The sequence below is a fragment of the Vidua macroura genome, chromosome 13 (assembly GCF_024509145.1).
Source record: "Vidua macroura isolate BioBank_ID:100142 chromosome 13, ASM2450914v1, whole genome shotgun sequence".
NCBI classification, from domain to species: Eukaryota; Metazoa; Chordata; class Aves; order Passeriformes; family Viduidae; genus Vidua; species Vidua macroura.
This window is the reverse complement of record NC_071583.1, coordinates 11,240,545-11,258,740: the sequence shown is the minus strand read 5'-3', so window position 1 is coordinate 11,258,740 and position 18,196 is coordinate 11,240,545. Positions and strand designations below refer to the sequence as shown.

The window sequence follows — 18,196 nt, the reverse complement described above, 5'->3', positions numbered from 1 at the left end:
CAGATAAGAAATGAGCAGGAGGCAGGTGGGCGTGCTCTGGGAGGGAGCTTCAGGCACCCCTGTGCTCTTGCCTGGCTGGTGCAGTGTTCCTGGGGTGCAGACAGCTCACGCTGCACAGTGCAGTGCCCTTGTCTTGAGAGCCCAAGCAATGGGTTGACTCTCCAGCATACAAGGTTCTGCACAATTAACAAAAATATTCCCTGCTTCCAGGGAAGAGAACTAGAAGAGTTCTGCTCTAGAAGAGACCTCGATATCCAGGGGGGGTTTAGGGGGTGCAGAATCCCAGATACTCCCTTAATGTTGGCCCAAGTCCCACTCTGAGGCAAAGCTCTCGTTGCCACATTAACTGCAGTGAGGAATAAGCATTAAACAGTTAAAACTGCTCCCATGCACTGCTGAGGAGTAGTGGGCTGAGTAGATAAGTAGCACATTGATACCAACTGGCCCGTATTTCTGGGAATGCAGAAAGCTTGTTTGAAAAAGATTCTCCAAAGCTCTTATTTCTTGGTTCAGCTGCCTGTGTGTTGCGTTATCTCATTCCTTCTGTTTAGGCTGTTGGATCAGCCATGCCTGGCAACGGGGACTGTATCAGCCGTGGCCTGACCTATGCAGGACCCAGCCGTGTGTGCCAGGGCAGGTGACGGCACCGTCTGGCTGGAAGGAGCGGAGGTGAATTCTGCTCCCAGCGCAGCTGCTGTGTCTGACGAGAGGTCATCCTTCCTCCACTTGGCAAAACCCCGTGGCTTGGACGTGTAGCAGTGGAAGTTGTACGGGCAGTTTCGATGCCGCGTTCACCGCCAGGGCGGTGCTGAGGGCGGGCTCACCGGGCCAGGAGCGGGACTCTCCGCTATCCCGGAGGCGCGCTGGTGCCCTGCGCTTCCCCGGCACCGGGCGGGCCGCCCTCTCCCGGCACAGACTACATCCCCCAGCGTGCACCGCGCCCGACCGCTAGCACCGCGCGGCGCTATTGGCCGTACCGCGGCCGTCGCCAATGGGGAGCGGGTATATTGGCAGGCGCTGCCGGGGCAGAGGCGCTGCTGGCGGCCGGTGCGAGAGAGGGGCGCGGCGAGGACGGGGCGACCCCGGGCGGCATGGGCGGCAGCGAGAGCAGCCAGGGCGGCAGGAGGGTGTCCTTCGGGCTGGATGAGCGGGAGCGAGTCCGGGTGCTGCAGGGCATCAGGGTGAGGCGGCCCGGGTGTTGGAGGCGGGGAGGCTGCGGGGGCCGGGCGCGGAGGGAGCCGGGCTGGGGAAGGCTCCGGCCGGGCGGTCAGGGGAGCGAGGTGCAGCGCTGGAAGGGAGGAGGGGAGGGAAACCTGGAAGGCTGAAGGAATAGCGGGTTGGAGAAGTGATGGGGCGAGTGGTGGGAAAGAGGGCTGGGGGCCTGGGCATGGCCGCTGTCGAGCGGGGGCACGCCAGCTCTTTATTTTCACTTCCAAACTCTGCTGTCAACCCTCTTTCTCTCCTCGCTGCTTAATGACCTCGCTTTGCCCCTGCCTTGTGCTTTGCAAGCAGTTTGATGCTAACGGCGCTGCGCGGCTCTGAGGGCATCCAGGAGACAGCTCTGCCCTTGCTCATGGTGCCAGGAGCCCGGGCAGAGCATCGCTGTGCGAGCAGCGGGAGATGAGAGCTGGGAACAGGGCGGTGTTCCTGGGAGGGACACTGGGAAACTGCTTCTTGACCTTCGGTCGGAAACTGACAAGTGTGTGTTGTGGAAACAAGCCCTAGAGAGTGGTGGTGCTACCGTTAAGGAGTATTTTTTTCCGTTTATATTTTTCTTTGTTTTTTTTTTACATGTTAGTTTTGGGGGTTTTTTTATTACTACCATCATTTGCATTGCTCTTGCGTCTTGATGATTTTATGTGATTTCTCCCTAAAATCTGCCAGAAATTAACTTACAGAGTGTTGCTGTGGCTGCTTATTTTTCATTCCATTTTGACTAATTATTTGACAAAAGTTAGCTAAGATTGTGCCTATCTCCATGTTAAAGTATTTGATGGAGGTAAAATTATCTTTGCCTAATTTTTCTTTACAGGATATAGACAAGGATTTGTGTCTTTAAAATTAGGAATTGGGCACGATAACAATGTAAAATGAAGGTATTAAAAATGCTGTCAAGTTGGGTAGTAGTGGTATAGCTTAAAATATGTTTTCTGCTGTGGCATGTCTAGGTGGGGAACAGCCTCATTTAGTTTTGTTCTGCAGCCAGACCCTCTGACCTTGGCAGGAGGAAGGGGTCAGTTTTAACAGTGCTGTGAGAAGCCTCTTGGACTGAATTGCCAGAAAACTTCAAGTTAACTTTTCTTTCTTTTTCATGGGTTTGAACTCAAGTCAGGGAGTGAAAATGAAGTTGAGATTGCAAAAGTGTTTGCAGCTTGATGTGGGTGGGAAGCTGTTCTCTGTTACATGGGTTGCAGCATGTCTGCCATGCTGATCTAGGTTCAAGAAGAGGAAAAGATGAGCTTAAAACCTGCTTAATTCCTTTCCTTCCACTTCGGGTAGATTTGTCCCTTTACAAAGGGTAAACATCTTTAAGGGTGCTCTCCACCTTTGTTGGTATTTGTGGATGACTGTCTAGTGATGCTTTTAGGGTCAGGCAGTAGATTGGAGGTTTTGTCACTTACTGATAGGGTATGGGTTTTGAAAACATGAAGTCAACATACAAGTAAAAGGTTTTAAAAACATAAAGTCAACATACAAGTAAAAGGTTTTAAAAATGTAAAGTCAACGTACAGGTGCTGACTGCGTGGACTGGAGGGACATTGCAATGAGGTAACTGACAACACTTCTGTGCTATCATGGGAACTAACAAACGGGGAGGTTCACAGTGAAATACACACCAGAAATTGACTTGGCTGGTTCTGTGTTTCAGCTCACTGAAGATGTAGTGAACCGGATGAAAGCATCATCTCAAAGTAGAAGGGACAACCAGAGATCTCCCCGTGCATCCAATGGCACAGCTCCATCCTCACTGGCTGCAGAAGGGAAACCCAGACCTACAGGTACTGTGGGGTGGTGCTGCCACTGCCTGTTACAGAGGCTGCTGGTAGTTTTCAGTGCTACCCTGTTGGGAGAGGAGCTCTTTGGTTAGCCTGTATCACTCTGTGAACACTTCTAGCATTTCAGATCAACGTGCAATAAACAAGGCAGAAATATTTTGCTTTTCATTTCTGGCAAGCTGCCTTGTTGTCTGCTCTACATACCCAGGGTGTATATTGTGCATGGGTGAGGGAAGTACTGCTTTTTATTCTTTGGAAAAAAGCTCATAGGGAAAGATAACCTGTCTAAGCACAGCTGGCTAAGTGGATGATGAAAACTTGGTTTCTGAACTTGTCTTTCTTTACATACCAGAAAACTGTTTGATTTCTATTGGTTCTCAAATAGACTTTGGTGATGTATATCAGCAGTGTGGATTGGTTTAAGGCATCCAGACTAAAATGACGTTAGGGAACTAGGCCTTTGCTTTTAGGGATTTGTTTGCTGTCAGCCTGTGTCTTTCCTGAATGTAGATTTAGCTTTATGGATGACCTGAACTCCATCAAATAATTTCTTCTTCACTCGTGGAATCCCTTTTAATTACAAGGAGAGAAGGAGGTCAAGAGGAAGACTTACTGGAACTAGAGAAAGGAAATGGAAAATAGGTCTACAACCATGCTCATGTTTCAGCATATATAAGGGTTTGAGGAGTTAATATCCTCACATGGAAGTTTTCTGTCGCATGGTTTATTCAGTGTGCCTATTTGAAAATGATGCTATTGTTGTGTCTGTTTCATAAATTCAAACTCTATCCATCAAACTTAAATTTCATGACTTTTTTTTTTTCTCTTGATGAATAATATGAAATTCTCCTAAAATAATTTATGATGTGATGAAGGACTACATTTGTAGTTACTATTAGTTGTCACAGGTTTCTCTTCTCCTTTCTAGGAGTTCAGCCACCAAAGGCAGGTGACTCTGCTGCAGAGCAGGATCTCTACAGGAGGTGAGGTGAAGCTCTTGAAAAAGACAATAGTTTAGCTCATTTGGGAATATATCTATGTATGCGTATGTCTGTGTTTTACTTCAGTCTGAGCATAATGGGTGTGTGTTTGATAGTGGCTGAACATGACCTCAGGTGTCCAGGTGGCCAAGCAGGCCAGTGGCATCCTGGCTGTGTCAGCAATAGGGTGGCCAGCAGGACCAGGGCAGTGATTGTCCCCCTGCACTGGGCACTGCTGAGGCCACAGCTCAAACCCTGGGTCAGTTTTGGGCTCCTCACTACACAAAGACATTGAGGTGCTGGAGTGTGTCCAGAGGAGGGCAAGGGAGCTGGGGAAGGGGCTGGAGCACAAGTCTCCTTGGCACTAGCTGGGGGTGTTTAGCCTGGAGAAAAGGAGGCTCGGGGGAACCTCATGGATCTACAACACCTGAAAGGAGATTGTAGCCAGATGGAGGGGTGGGGGCTGTCAGTCTCTTCTCCCAGGTGTGACAAGTGACAGGACAAGAGGAAGCAGCCTCGAGTTGTGCCAGGGGAGGTTTAGGTTGGGTATGAGGGAAAATTTCTTCACTGAAAAGGTGGTTAGGCATTGGAACAGGCTGCCCAGGGAAGTGATGGAATCACCATTCTTGGAAGTATTCAAAAGGCTTGTGGATGTGACACTTGGGGACATGGTTTAGTGGTGAACATGGTGGAGTTGGGTTAATGGTTGGACTTGATCTTTTCCAACCTTAACAAGTCTCTGATTCTATTCTGTGGTTATGTTTTAATACCTGAGGCTTTGAAGCCTTTTTTTGGTTCAGGGCTGCTTCTCTTAGTGCTGTTGCTGCATACATTTTGTGTGATTTTTCTTTCCTGTGCAAGAGCCAAAGAGCAGCATTGTCAGCCAGGCTGACTCCTTTTATTGTTGTATGTCCCTTGATCTTTTCCAAAGCAATGTCTATTTGTCTGGCTAACTGCTTCCTATTTTCACTATTTTCAGGTGATAATTAAGTACTTAATAGAGCTAAATAAAACAGAAGTATAAGCTTATGTGATGCTATGCCTGCCGTTGTTGCCAGAGCTGTACCTCACTGGAATTGCAGGTCATATTTAAAGTTTGTTGGGCTTTTGAGTTCCTGCTGATAATGGGATTGTGAGCAGATTTTGTGTCAAATAGATTCTGGATTTGTGTTTTGGCTCTAAGCAGGGCTACTCCATGACAAGCCATGTTGCCACAAGTCTGCTGATGATCTTCTCTCTGCTTTTGATGCTCATACAGGTATGTGGAAGAACAGACACTGGTCCAAGAGGAGTTGCTCTGGCTGGCCAAGAGAGAAAGGGAAGCAGCCAATGAGGCCAAGGAAAGGAACAGCATTATTGAGGAGAGGCAGAGAGCAGCCCAGCTGGTGAGTAACAAACCCCCAGCAATGTTTCCAACCTGCACAGGCTAAAATGGCTCTGCTTGAGGGGATTCATTTAATGTCACTTGTGTGATGAACTTAGAAACTTGGGTTTAGGCTGAAACATTCCTCACCTCACTCATCACTTAACATTTGGCTCACAGTGCAGCTGCAAGCTCCACTTGCAGCATGTCACTCTGTGCTGCCAAGGCATGAACAGTGACTGTGCTGGGGACAGTTTTACCAGTGGCAGGGAGTATGGTGTGTGTGGTCCTTGTCTAGCTACAGAGAACTCTTCTGAGCTCTTAAGTGTATGAAATAAATGTTTCAATATATAAAGGATCAAATTCTGCTGACCTGATATATCCTGAGACTTTGCTCTTTTTTCTAGGTTATAATAGTGCATGTACACAAATTAATAAAAAGTAATCATGTTTTCGTTTGTTTGAGTCTTTTATAAATCTGGTAACAGAAGAGCTGTTGTAAAACTGTCAAGTATTGCAACCTTTTGAGGAAGGTCTAGGATTGATTTTTAGAGCCCAGGAAGCATAAACCCTTTTTTGAACACACCACTGACTCCCAAACCAATTTGTTCTTGCCCAGCAGGCAGACTGACTTTTGGGGACTTCTTGCTGCAGCTTTTACTATTAGTCAGGCACCTTGGTGTTATGATGACCCATTAGGTTGCTGTCATACCAGTGCTGAGAAGAGCAGTGCTGGAGGCACAAGTACAGTGAGATGAGGCTGAGTAGAGCAAAAGGTTTTTATCAATCGCTACAGTACACTGGGATTGTCTTTGGTGCTTAATATTCACGTGATAGTATTTTATATTGTTCTCTTTTCCATACTGCCATTCCTATGGCAATGGTGTACTGTCTGTAACCAGTGCAGAGTCTTACTGGAGCTGCCACTTTTTCCTGACCTGCAGTGGTGTCAGGGTGTGACAGTGAGGTGGGGCCATGCTTGCCACCGTGAGCTCCAGCTGCTCATTCCTTCAGACTGTCCTTTAAACTTTATTGAGAGAACTAGACCAAGAGAGCTCTCCTTGCCTGGTGCATACTGAAAGGATGGTTTAGGGAAAGGACAGACTGGAGTATGGATAGTCTTTATTGTGGTTCTTTCATCCTACTGATCTGTAGTTTAACAAATGTGTACTTGATTTAAGTGAAGAATCCTGTGAGATTTGGGGTTTTTTAATATGCTGAATGCTAACAGGCTTGGCTTCCCCAGGCAAAATGTAAAGCATTTAGAGGTTATAATATAAAGATATTTTTGGGGAGGGACTGAATAAATAAAATGTATGTAAGAATAGTGACAGTGGTACAAAGAATAGGTCTTTATAGCTGTAGTCCATCTCTGACAGTGATCCCTAGCAGCTGCTGATGGAAAGCACGAGGACAGAGCAGGAATATAACAGTATTTCCCACCTATACCCTTGGAAATGCTGATGTTCTAAGACTTAGAGGCTTTGAAAGCAAGAGGTTGTATTTTCACTTTGGTGGTTAACAGTCTTTAAGGAAATTCTCTTCTGTGAATTGGTCTGTTTGTGGTTCTGGACCCAACTGTACTTTGTCTCCATGATAAAATCTGTGTATGATTGGATTGGTAGGTGTCTGAGATTGCTCTCCTGGATAGATACAGCTTGTGAAAAGCTTCTGTGTGGCAGGAAATTTCCTCGTGGCAGGTTGTATCCTGACCATAGGGTGCTGGATCATTGCTGAGCTTCAGAGCAGTGATGTCTGAGGCAGGTGACCGTTGCTCCTCTGCAAAGGACATTTGGGTCAGCAGGTGCAGTATTAACACTGTTTTTGCTAGAGAGAGAATATTCTCTTTATGAATGCAATTAACTGGCTTCTGTAAGAGCAAGGGGAAGAAGTTGGTGGATTTGTTGTCCAGTCTAAAGATATGACTTTGCTCAAAGTAGAGCCCTGCTCTCCTGCAATGAGGTGGAGTGTAATCCTGAAGAAATGTGACTAGCAGAGTCATGCAATATTTGTGAAATGCAAAGAGGATACCTCTAAAATGAGTTGGGACCTGACTGCTCACATAGAAAAGCTGTTTTATTATCTGAATTACCTTTCAATCCTGTAGTGTTGCATACCCATACCATGCTCTATAAAAATCTGATTAGGGTCCCATTGTGATAAATAGTGACCACAGTGTGTTAACCCAGAATGTGGTGGAAGAATGAAAAACTGTTACATTTCATTGCTTTTTAACTATCTCATCATCAGTCATAAATTTAGGATCCTTAAAAAATGGGATAGTCTAGTCTGTCCTTGCAAAGTTGAGGACAGAGCTATTGTTTGTCAGCTTCTAGATATCTTCCTAAAAAGGAACTGTTGTGGCCAGATTAAATTATTGGGATCCCTATCAGAATTGCTTTATCTTAGCTACAGTTTCCTTTTGAACATGGTTACCTTATTGTATGGACTCAATCCTACTCAAACCATGTCTATCCTTTGTCTTCTAGTATTTTCCTCCTTTATTATGAATAAGGCTTGAGTGTTTCTTGCTCTTCTGTTTTTTTGCCCCAGCAAATGGGAAAAATACTGGATATGAGCTGCTCATCCATGTCTTGTGTCAATCTTATCTTTCAGGTAGAAGATAGTGGAACTCAAGGTATCTAGTGGTAATCCAGGTGCAGATAGCAATGGAAGTTATCTGCTTACATTTATAAGAAAGAAACTTCCAGGGTTGTTTTTGTTGTTGTTGTGACCTATTAGGGAAATGAGATTAAAAATGGGGCAACTCCCATGAAAGAAATAACAAATGAATAATTTGCTTCTTAAGCAGCACTTAATTTGGTAAAAATTGAAAACCATGCCACACATAATTAGAAAATTTTATTCATTTTTTTAGTATTTGCATTAAGATCTTGAACTGCCCTGTGCTCTTATCATATCAATAGTTCAGTGATTAGTAGCCCTTTTTTGTACTGTTGTCTACAGCAGTGCTGGAACATTCCCCTGTAACCATACCACTTGTATAAATCCAAGTACCATAGCTGTATTTTGAAGTGATTTCATTGTGGTTGTGCTGAACATTGCATGCCATTTAATCTATTCTTTATAGCTTTCACTCACTGACTTTTATTATTGGAAATATTGCTATAAGCACTTCAGTGTTATTATATGGTGCACACAAAGAGAGGGTGGACTAGAATTAACCTTTGATATGGAACTTGCTGTCAGCTTCTGGGGCCAGTTACTAGATTGTTTATAGGGCAGGGTGCAGGTTAAAACTTATTTTATTGTGGTTTATATATTTTGTTTAGCTGATTTTTTTCTCCTTGAAGTGTACTGGTTTCAAGAGGGATTTAGAGTTAAATACCTGGCTCCTTTTCTACATTTTTGTCATGACCTTTCTTTTTCTTTTAATGACTTTGAAGAAGGTACTTAGCTTCTAGATTCCTTGGGTTTTGAGTAAAATTCCTTACAGCTTTAGTTTAAGAAGCAAAACAGCTCTGTAAGTAATAGTGCAGCATTCACTTTCCTCTTTGAGTGAATATGGCTTTTTGATTAACCCTGGGGACTGGCTCAAATGAAAGTAGTCTGCTAAGCTGCTGTAGAAGAACTCTCCCCAATTTGTATTAGAGATAAAATGTGGTTTTTTGTTTGTGCAGCACTGCAGGATCATGGTGCTGAATGGACTCTATGAATAATTTAATGCTGTGGGTACTTACAACACAACAAGGATTATATGTACAGTGTTTCAGAGCAAGGCCTAGGGTGTTTAACTAATGCTGCTGCCGTGCTTTAAGTCTCATGTGAAATACCCAAGAATTAACACAGCTATCTTTAAATCCTTTTCTATTTCTAGCATGAGGAACTTGCAAAGTTGTCAGTCAAGTTATTTAATTGCTTGACTATGTTGTGAATAGTCTCACCATTCCCCTATGTGAGAAATCTTTCCTTTTTCATTTCCAATTAATCAAAACTTGTTCTCTTAACTTCTCAGTTCTTTTGGGTTTCTTTTTTTTCCTCCTTCCTACCAGTAAAGGAAACTTTGCAAACAAAGCTGCTCTTTTTCTTCCTTTTTGCTTTTGTAATCCCTGAAGGTTGAGCAGCATGTGCAGCATATGCATCAGGAGCCTCTTGGAGCCAGGGACTCTGTGCCTGATGGTTTTTACTGAAACCTTTAAGACAAATCAATGTGGAATGGGGATGGATAAAAGCAGAAGCTGGAGGGGGGAAATAAACACGATTAAGCGAAGACATCTCATTACTACTCTAGAAAGGGAGGATTATAACTTATAAAATAGGAGGATCTCATTTAGAGGCCATGTGCACTTGTGTTATCAGGACAGAGGGAGAGCAAATAGAATAAATGAAATTAATACTTTGAAAAGAAGCATTACCCGGATTTGAGCATTGAACTAATATGATTTGTGCAAAGCCCTGAAGTTCTTATCTCCCCATTAAATACCCCCAAGGATAATGGCTTTGTCAGAGTTATTGACCAAAAGTCATCTTCCTTCTCACTTTGAAAGAACGAGTTCAGAAATGGGGTGATGGTAGGACAGACTTTGCACTATGACCAGCTGTTTCAGGCACTGGCTGCTGCTTGAAACAGACTGGGCAGTGAACTCATAATTGCTGGAGAGTTTATCCAGCAGCCCACGATGGATGACTTGCTATTCCCAGTGTTTCTGATCATGCCTGCTCACTGGCTTGCTGGATGGCAACCTTTGCTTTCTGGTGGTTCCAGCATTGGACTGTTGTGACTAGCATGGCTCAAATGGGCATGAAAGGAAATACAAGAATGAGAGTTTGTTTCAGGTTGCTCCAGTAGCTGATTGTAATTGGCTGTATGCTGTTGAATTCTTTCAGATGATTTCTTGCCCAGATATAATCTTTGTTTTTCAGAGCCTCTCATCTCCTCTTCTTGATTCAGGAAAGATGGGATGAAGGAAGAATACGTGATTGGGAATGCCTTTAAAGCAGTGGGTTTTGATAAATTCACTTTGTGAATGTGGCATTCTGAATTCTTGGGCTGTGCTATGCATACTTTGGACACTTCCACCCTTGATTTAGTGCATATTGGGCTGCTGACATTTTAACTGGTATGCTTTCTTCTCCATTTCAAAGAACGTGGAAGTAAAACTGCTTAAAATTACTGAAAATAGCATAAACAGCCAGTTCATAGATTGTTACAATGGAGGAGAATCTTGGTGTTAGGGAGTGATCAGTTATTTTCTTTTTCACTTTGTAGGGATACAGGAATGATCCAATGAGCCCATTTGTGCAAAGTTTCCTTTATATTCCTGGTAATTGATGAAGCTTTAAGTGAATCTTGTGGGGTTTTTTGCTGTGAATTGCCCACTGTTGTTGATCCGTGTCAGCGGTAGATGCAGCTGAGCTGGTACTGAAGATTGTTTTAGAAACTGTGCTGAACATGATTTACTTTGTTAAGGCTTTCATTTACTTTGTGATAAGCTGGGGATCAGCTTCATCCTGGCTGATTAGCCATAGGTAAGCATTCCTAGATTAACTGGAGTTTTGTTGTGTGTAATCTCCTACCATTGTGACAAGCTGTAGTGACCGGATGAGGCCCAGCAGTAGCATGGTGTTTGTTGGAACTGTGACAGTGTGGAGCTATCAGTGAAGTGACACTGCTGGTTTCAAGGTCAGGTCTCTATTGTCAAAACTTGTCTTTTTTTTTCCTCCCTGTTTTTGTTTGAGTTGATGTAATGAAAGGTATTGTCTCTGAGCTTTGCATTATGGTTTGGAAACTGCTCACCTCAGGGACAGTTTATTTGGTCCTGTTGGCTCTACAGCTAAAACACAGCACACTGAGCTGAACCCTTCCCTTTCTAAAGCTGTAAACCTTGTAAAAAATAGGTTGGTTCTGGGAGGTGACATGGCTAATGCATGAGGTTTGGTGTTTCCTGGCTTTTTATTTTCTGTAAATACTTTATTGAAGTTTTTTATGGGTGAGGCAGAAAACATAGATTGAAATCTGAAAGTATGGAGGCTTGTTTCAAATAATAGTGAAAAATGAGGAAAAAGCCCATTCAGTTTGATTTTCATTGATGTTGCAGTTGTTAGGAACAGGTTTTCATATGTGTTTATGAAAGACACCTTTTTTTTAGATTATTTTTTATGTTTTCTTTAGAAAATAAGTGGTGCATTTAGTTGTTAGAATCTTCATTCCTACCTACAGTTGTGGGGGCAGCAGCTCCTCGTGAACATGGTTTGCTGTGGTTTGGCTCTTTGCAGAGCATTCACAGGCTGTATGTCAAGCACCCAGACCTGCCCTCAGTGCCTGCAGAACCAGGTAGGGTCCCAGCCAGGTTAGCAAGAGTGGCAGTGTCTCGGGCTGGAAATGGCAATGCAGTTGTTTTTGATTGCTCTCACTAATTGACAGCTAATTCTTCCACTAATTAAATGAAGCTGCCTTTTAAATATGTTGATAGAAATGGAAAGATGTATTTTTAGGTTTGATACATAAGGATTTATTACCAAATGTTGCAAACTATTGACGGGGGGATTGAAATAGCTTCAGTCCTTGTGCCTTGTATCCCTCTGTCTTGCTGTGTGAGCCTGAGACACTCTTCCGACTTTCTTCTGAAGAAAATATATTAGTATGTGGAGACTTTAAAATTAGTGGTCTGTTATTCTATAGTCTCAGGCCAGAACATCCCTCCTTTTCCCTACAATTGGGCTCCTCTTTGTCTGCTACCCTCTACTATAAAAGTGGGTTTATTTCTTCAGTGAAATAATTACTTAGTGAAACCATTAAAACATTAAACATTTAAGGGATCCCTATAGAAAATAATCTTGAAGTGTTAAATGATGGACTTTGGAAAGGTTTGCATTAAATTTAAGCTTGGCATGGTGAGGATCTATCTACATGTCTTCTACCTCCAGCAAGCTAATAACTTCTGTTCTCTGGAGTATCAGTGAGGTCTAAATTTAACTAAAGCAATTTTGGAGAGTGTGCACTACAATAAAGGCAGAAATTGAAAACACAGCCAATGCAAAAGAGAACCTCCTCTTCTCTGGAGGGAAGGAGAAGGTGTTACCTGGCTAAGGGTAAGATTCTGCCTATGTACTGCTTATTTTCCTGCTACTGCTGCTCTGATTTGTCAGACACTTATAGCATTTTTTAATAACTTCCAGTTTCTGCAGCTAGTCTTTTATCTCCTGACTGAAGGTTAATTTGTGTTTGGAGAGTTTTTGTGGACTTCAGCAGCTGATGGTCGTTTGAACTTCTCATTTTTGTAGTCTCTTGAGCTAAGAGACCTTATCACAAGGTTGGCCTTTTTTAAAATCCAACAGCTGCAACAAATTGAAGTTGTCTGGGGTGCAGCTTACTTCCCCTGTCTTGCCTTCAATTTTCTATGCCTGTATTTCACACTTTTTTTTTTTTTTGTCTACCAAGTTTATATACTCCACAGAAACTTCTTCAAGATTCATTTGTTCTGATTTAGGGTTACTGTAAAGCCATTTCATCATTTAAGAAGTAAAAGATAAGATTAGCCTTCACTTTCCCCTATGTATAACTGCAAAATATTCAATTCATAAAGAAATAGGAGAATAATACGTTGATATTTTTCTGTGACTGGTCCAGTCACAACTAGTCTCAAACTAGTACTGAATCTTGCTATTCTGCTGTCAGACTACTCTGTAGTAGAGAATTCTGCTCTAATTTACAGCTCATTCAGGAGGGCATAAGCAGCACAAGACAGGCCCAAAGGCCAAACTGTGCCTTAACTGTTTCGTGGATCACCACCTCTTCCATGCACTGTGGTGTCCCAGCCGGAATCACTGCATTCCACCCCTTCATCCACATACAATTTACCTTTCTCAAGCATAGGTAAGTTACAGATTAAATTAGAAAACTGTTCAGCTAATAGGAAGATTCCTGATGGGCTGGAATGTATCTGTGTGATAGCACCTGTCAGTGCACAGCACAACTGGCGTGGGTGTTCCAATAGGAATTCACCAGCTGCTTGTAGGAACACATGGGCTTCTCAAGCTGCCAGAGCTGGGCCCAGCAGAGCAGGTGTGTCCTGGTCAAGATCGTGTTTCCTCAAATACAGTGTCTTCCACAAGGCCCAGTACAAATGGCTTTGTTGGATTGATACTAGTAGATCAAACTGAGTCTAAATGGTATGTGTGAGTAATCAAAATAAACACTGATGTAACTTTTTATTTCTCACCTTAAAGAGCAGTTAAAGTGAGCTGATACAAAGACTAAGTTTCACTGAGGTTTTTTCCAGTTTGTTTATTCCCTCCGCTCCAGTTGGACATCCTCAAACCTGCCCCAATTTGCTGATGTTTATTTTAATTCTTGCTTGCTTCCTTCTTTGTCTCTCCATCTTTTTACTGTCCTGAAGCTGCAGGATGGTTTGCTCCTGCTGCCTCTCCTCGTTGTTGGTGTTATCAGGCACGTGTGCAGCGGGTGAGATTGCAAACGCCACTGTTCTCCGGGATCTTAAGCATCAGACAATGTTTTACACGGCGTCCCATTCTCTAGCTGGCTGGTTGGACATGATGTTGGTACCTTATCTTCACGCTGACACACACTGGACATTAATAGAAATACATTGCTGAGGCACATGTGTGGAATTTCAAGCAGCCTTTCTAGCTGTGCTTTAGATAGTCTATTGTGTGCTTAACCTCTTGGAAGAGGTTTTGATGAGAAAAGCGTGATGTTAACCCTTGGGTGGCTGGCTGGACTCTCTGAGTTCCTTTTTATAGTCGGCATAATATTCTCCTAATTGAATGCTGCTTATCTGCTTTGGAGTTTCAGCAGGTTTAAATGTACCGTTCTATGACTAGTATTTCTCCTTACTAATGTAGATTTTTAGGGAAGAAATAACTGTCTTTTACACATGAGGATGATGTAGGAAATGTGTTGCTGCAGAAGGAACTGAGTTGCCAGCACCTTTATGTAGCTTTGTCTGAAGTCTGTCCCTTTATTATTTTTGGCTCTCTGATTGCTTTATATCAACTAAAAAAATGACCTGGATGCAGCTGCTTCTATTTGCCAGGAATTCTTTCTGCTTTTGGAGCACATCAGAATTTTTATTGTTTTCTTTGTGCTGTATCTGTATACTTTCTCTGCTTGTTTGCTACGGCTATCTGCAATTATCTGTATTATTTATGAGTGCTGAGTAAAACATGACGGAAAGTAGTTTCTTAAAGAGACTGTACTAAGGGAAAGGAAATGAGCTGATGACTTTGATTTTTTAGACAATGAAAATAGAACACCTGCAAGCTTGTGAGGAAGGGAAGGAATTAGTGTTAGCTGTATTTCTTTTTCCTGTCTGTACATTACATAGGGGTTTTAGAGCCTTTTTAGCCTTGAAGACTATGTGATAATGGGGAAACTTGAAGGATGATACAGTAGGAATCAAGTAAAAATTGATCAAACAGACTGAGCAGAGCTATGTATAATTACTGTCCAAAAGAAAAAAGCTCCAAAAAAGTTTAATATTTACTTGAATAGAACATTAGACTAAGGATACATTTGTTAAATAACCAGTGCTCTTCCAATTAGGACTGAGAGCTTGCCATTCTCTGCATCTTCAGCCTAATGCTTTTGCCGTGGAAAAAGTGGTTTGCTGTCTGGTAGATGACTTCAAGCCCCTTTATTTTTTCAAAGATAGAGGTTCATATCTCTTCTTTTCTCTCCATCCTCTGAGCAGAATGGATTTGTTCCTTGGTTCATCTTGCTGTAGCTGTAATTGGCACTGTCAAGCTGAGACTCTGGGTGACCCCACCCCGGCTTCCGAACTTCCAATACACAAAAGGTTCCTTACAAAAGCTGTTCCCTTACCAGCTGAAGACTTGAGTAATCACTCATTTTTGTATTTTCATATGATATTCTCTCCTAGTTTAACAGCTAAATGTGGGAAAAGGGAGATTGCAAATAAAGGTATGTTAAAAAATGCCAAACCAAAACCACCAAACCCTCAAAACCAACAAACCACACAAAGCAGCACCCTGAAAAAAACCCAAATCAGACAAACTCCTCCCAAAGCAACAACAATAACAACAATCACTATATCAGCTGAAAATAAGGTTGCATGTCTCTTAACCCTTTTTCCTAATTTTTCAGCATAAAAGACTTCTGTTATAAGTACAAAACTCAAAAAGCTTGACAGCTTTAAACTGCAAAGCCAGCTACAGTTTTAAAGATAATGAACATCAGTCCAGCCTATAGTTTTCTGTCATTTAAAAAGTTGTCTCCCCAGCTGCTGTGCTGTTTCCTGTTCAAGACTCAGCATTTTACAGTGTAATTTTTCAAAGCTTTGTTTTACTGAAGGTTATCATAGAGCTCTGTTAAAAAGCTGCTTGCCTGTGATTTCCTGTTAAACAGTGATGTGCAAAAAGAGGTGGTCCCATGGTCAAGTAAGATTTTGATACTGTTCCTTTCCTGGGAACAGAAGTGGGATGCATCAACACCCTTCCCCATCTGATGGCTGCTCAGAAGCCACCTCTCAGGTCACTGCCCTTGTTCCAGATTGTGCTGGATGTCTAAATGCAACCTTGAAGCTGTTGCCAACCCCTTGCATTTTCTTTTTTTTTTTAGACTAGTTTACAAGTAGTCCATCAAATTTCATGCATCTGGTGTAAAAATAAGAGTTTTCATTGTAATTAATCTGGGTGAAGTGTCAGTTTGTGCCCAGCTTAAGTGGGGACCATTACCTGTGCTTATGCTCCAATGTCATCCTGCCATAGCAGGCTTTTTTTCTGAGCTTAATAAGGAATATGGTAAGGTACCTGCAGGGAGAGAAGCACTAATGGTCTTAGCTGCCATTCTCCTCTGTGTGGATGGGACTTATGTGGTAGGACTAATAAATACTTCCCTGCCTCAGGCCTTGCAAATGCAGGCTGCTCCCTTAGGAAAGAAAGTAGCTCAAGGAATGCCATGGGTGTTTTCAGGTGTGATTGAACCAGCTAGACAGAAGAGATTTTCTCCAGCATAGAGGAATTTTAATCTCGTTTAATTTCAGTGTTTTACTGTGAAGTATCTTGGTGAGCAGGTAATGGTTAGATGATAGGTTTTTCTGACCACATACACATGCAAGCTTAGGAAAAATTGTACCTTGTTGTTTGCTTATCTGTTTAGAAGTTACATCTGCTTTCTGTACAAGAAATGTATCTTACTGGGCATTCTAAAACTGTAGCAAAAGTTCACATGTTTATAAGAAGGAGTAACAAACTTTCATGTAATCATTCTAATTTCCTCTAGTTGCTTGTTGCCCAGCAGATGTTGCTGTTGAGCTTGGTTAGGCCCCACTGTGCAGGTCATCGAGTCATCTGCCTATTGTAAGAGCTATGATGCAGAGTGATTGGGAACTAAGTTTCCTCCTTGAAAATTCATGTCATCTACTGCTAAGTCAATACACTGTCCAGAAGCTTAAGGTACATGTTGTGCAGGCGTGTGTGTAAATAAATAAATGATATTAGAATGTCTTTTTTGACCCATGCATTATGTTTTTCACATCATTACTGACTCTGAATTCCTATCAAACTTTCTGCTTTCATTACCAAAGCAATTTTGATAGCTTGGTTTTTATAACTATTTTTGAGGGAGAGTGTTTTTTGGCTTTTCAAGTGAGCCTTTAAGATGTGGTGGTGCAAAGGGAGTCTGATAAACAATTCACAAACAGCATATCCTCATCAATATCCCTTTGAATGTAGGATTTGGGAAAATCTATCACCTGGCTCATGCAGAATCTGGGAGATGAATTACATTTCTTATTTGGGGTCAAACCCACTGCTCAGTCCAGCAGCTGCTCTGCATATTGATCTTGCAACAACAAGCACATCTGTGCTCTGCTTTGCAGTTCTTTGGGGTGTGATTCTCGTTGTAATACCCTTATTTCAGAACTAAAATGTTTTTAATGTGCACCTCAGTTGCCTGCCAGCGATGATGCCTTCACTGAGTTCATACAATTTTCCAGCAGTGTCGAGAGCATTTGGAAAGCAGCAGTGAGTATTTCCTGAAGGTGGCACTGAAGGGACACCCATGAAGTCTCCTTTCCAGGGGTGGAGCAGGAACTGCTGAGCCCTCAGATTGCTTGCATACCAATGAAATGTCTCAAAGTTTTTGCTTATTTGTTTTCCTTCTGACTCTAGGTTCTCCAGGAGTTACCATAATATTTTTCAGGATGAGTTTACATTAAGTTTTTGGAGTTCATTGCTTCCTACAGAAATTGCAAAATCACAGAATGGTTTGGACTGGAAAGGACCCTAAGGATTATCTAATTCCAATTGTCCTGCCATGGACAGGGATTTCATTCTCTAGATCAGGTTGCTCAGGGCCCCATCCAACCTGGCCTTGAACGTTACCAAGGATGGGGCATCCACAGCTTCTCTGGCACAACCTGTTGCAGTGCTTCATCACCCTCTGAGTAATGAATTTCTCCCTAACATCTACTCTATACCTGCCCTCTTTAAATTTAAAAACATTGCTCCTTGTCTGTCATCATTTGAAGTTGTGAGGCTGCTGTGTACTGACAAAATATACAAACATTTTCTGTCTTTTATTTTCTAGCCATGCTGCCTGGGGTTCTCTTTCCTGCTTAATGTACAGATCTAGAACTTGTGACCTTGCTGTGTGTTCAGGCTGTAGAGGAGAGGACAAGGTTGTTGTGAAGGCAGTGCAGGTTTTCACACAAATGGTGTGGTATGTTCTTAGCCACCTCTGATTTGTCTTTGTTCTTCAGCTCTCCAGTTGGTTTCTAGCAGTGTTTCTTGGAGGGGTAGATAACAGCTGTTGAGTGCAAGTTTGGTTTTGGAAATGGTGGAAGAGAGTGGCAGATGCTGTCCTAATGACACCTCATGTTTGCTATCAAAACAGAGTTTGCTGCCTCCATTCC

General features: G+C 42.6%; 1 protein-coding gene across 1 annotated transcript in view; it reads left to right on the top strand.

Moving 5' to 3' along the window:
* The first annotated feature begins 991 nt into the window (after positions 1 to 991).
* Positions 992 to 18,196, top strand: part of CHCHD6 (coiled-coil-helix-coiled-coil-helix domain containing 6) — a 109,120-nt gene continuing 91,915 nt past the window's right edge. The window contains 5 exon segments of the mRNA XM_053989106.1: positions 992 to 1,075; positions 1,077 to 1,181; positions 2,870 to 2,999; positions 3,925 to 3,979; positions 5,235 to 5,361. Of these exon segments, the coding sequence (XP_053845081.1) occupies positions 992 to 1,075; positions 1,077 to 1,181; positions 2,870 to 2,999; positions 3,925 to 3,979; positions 5,235 to 5,361 (501 nt within the window).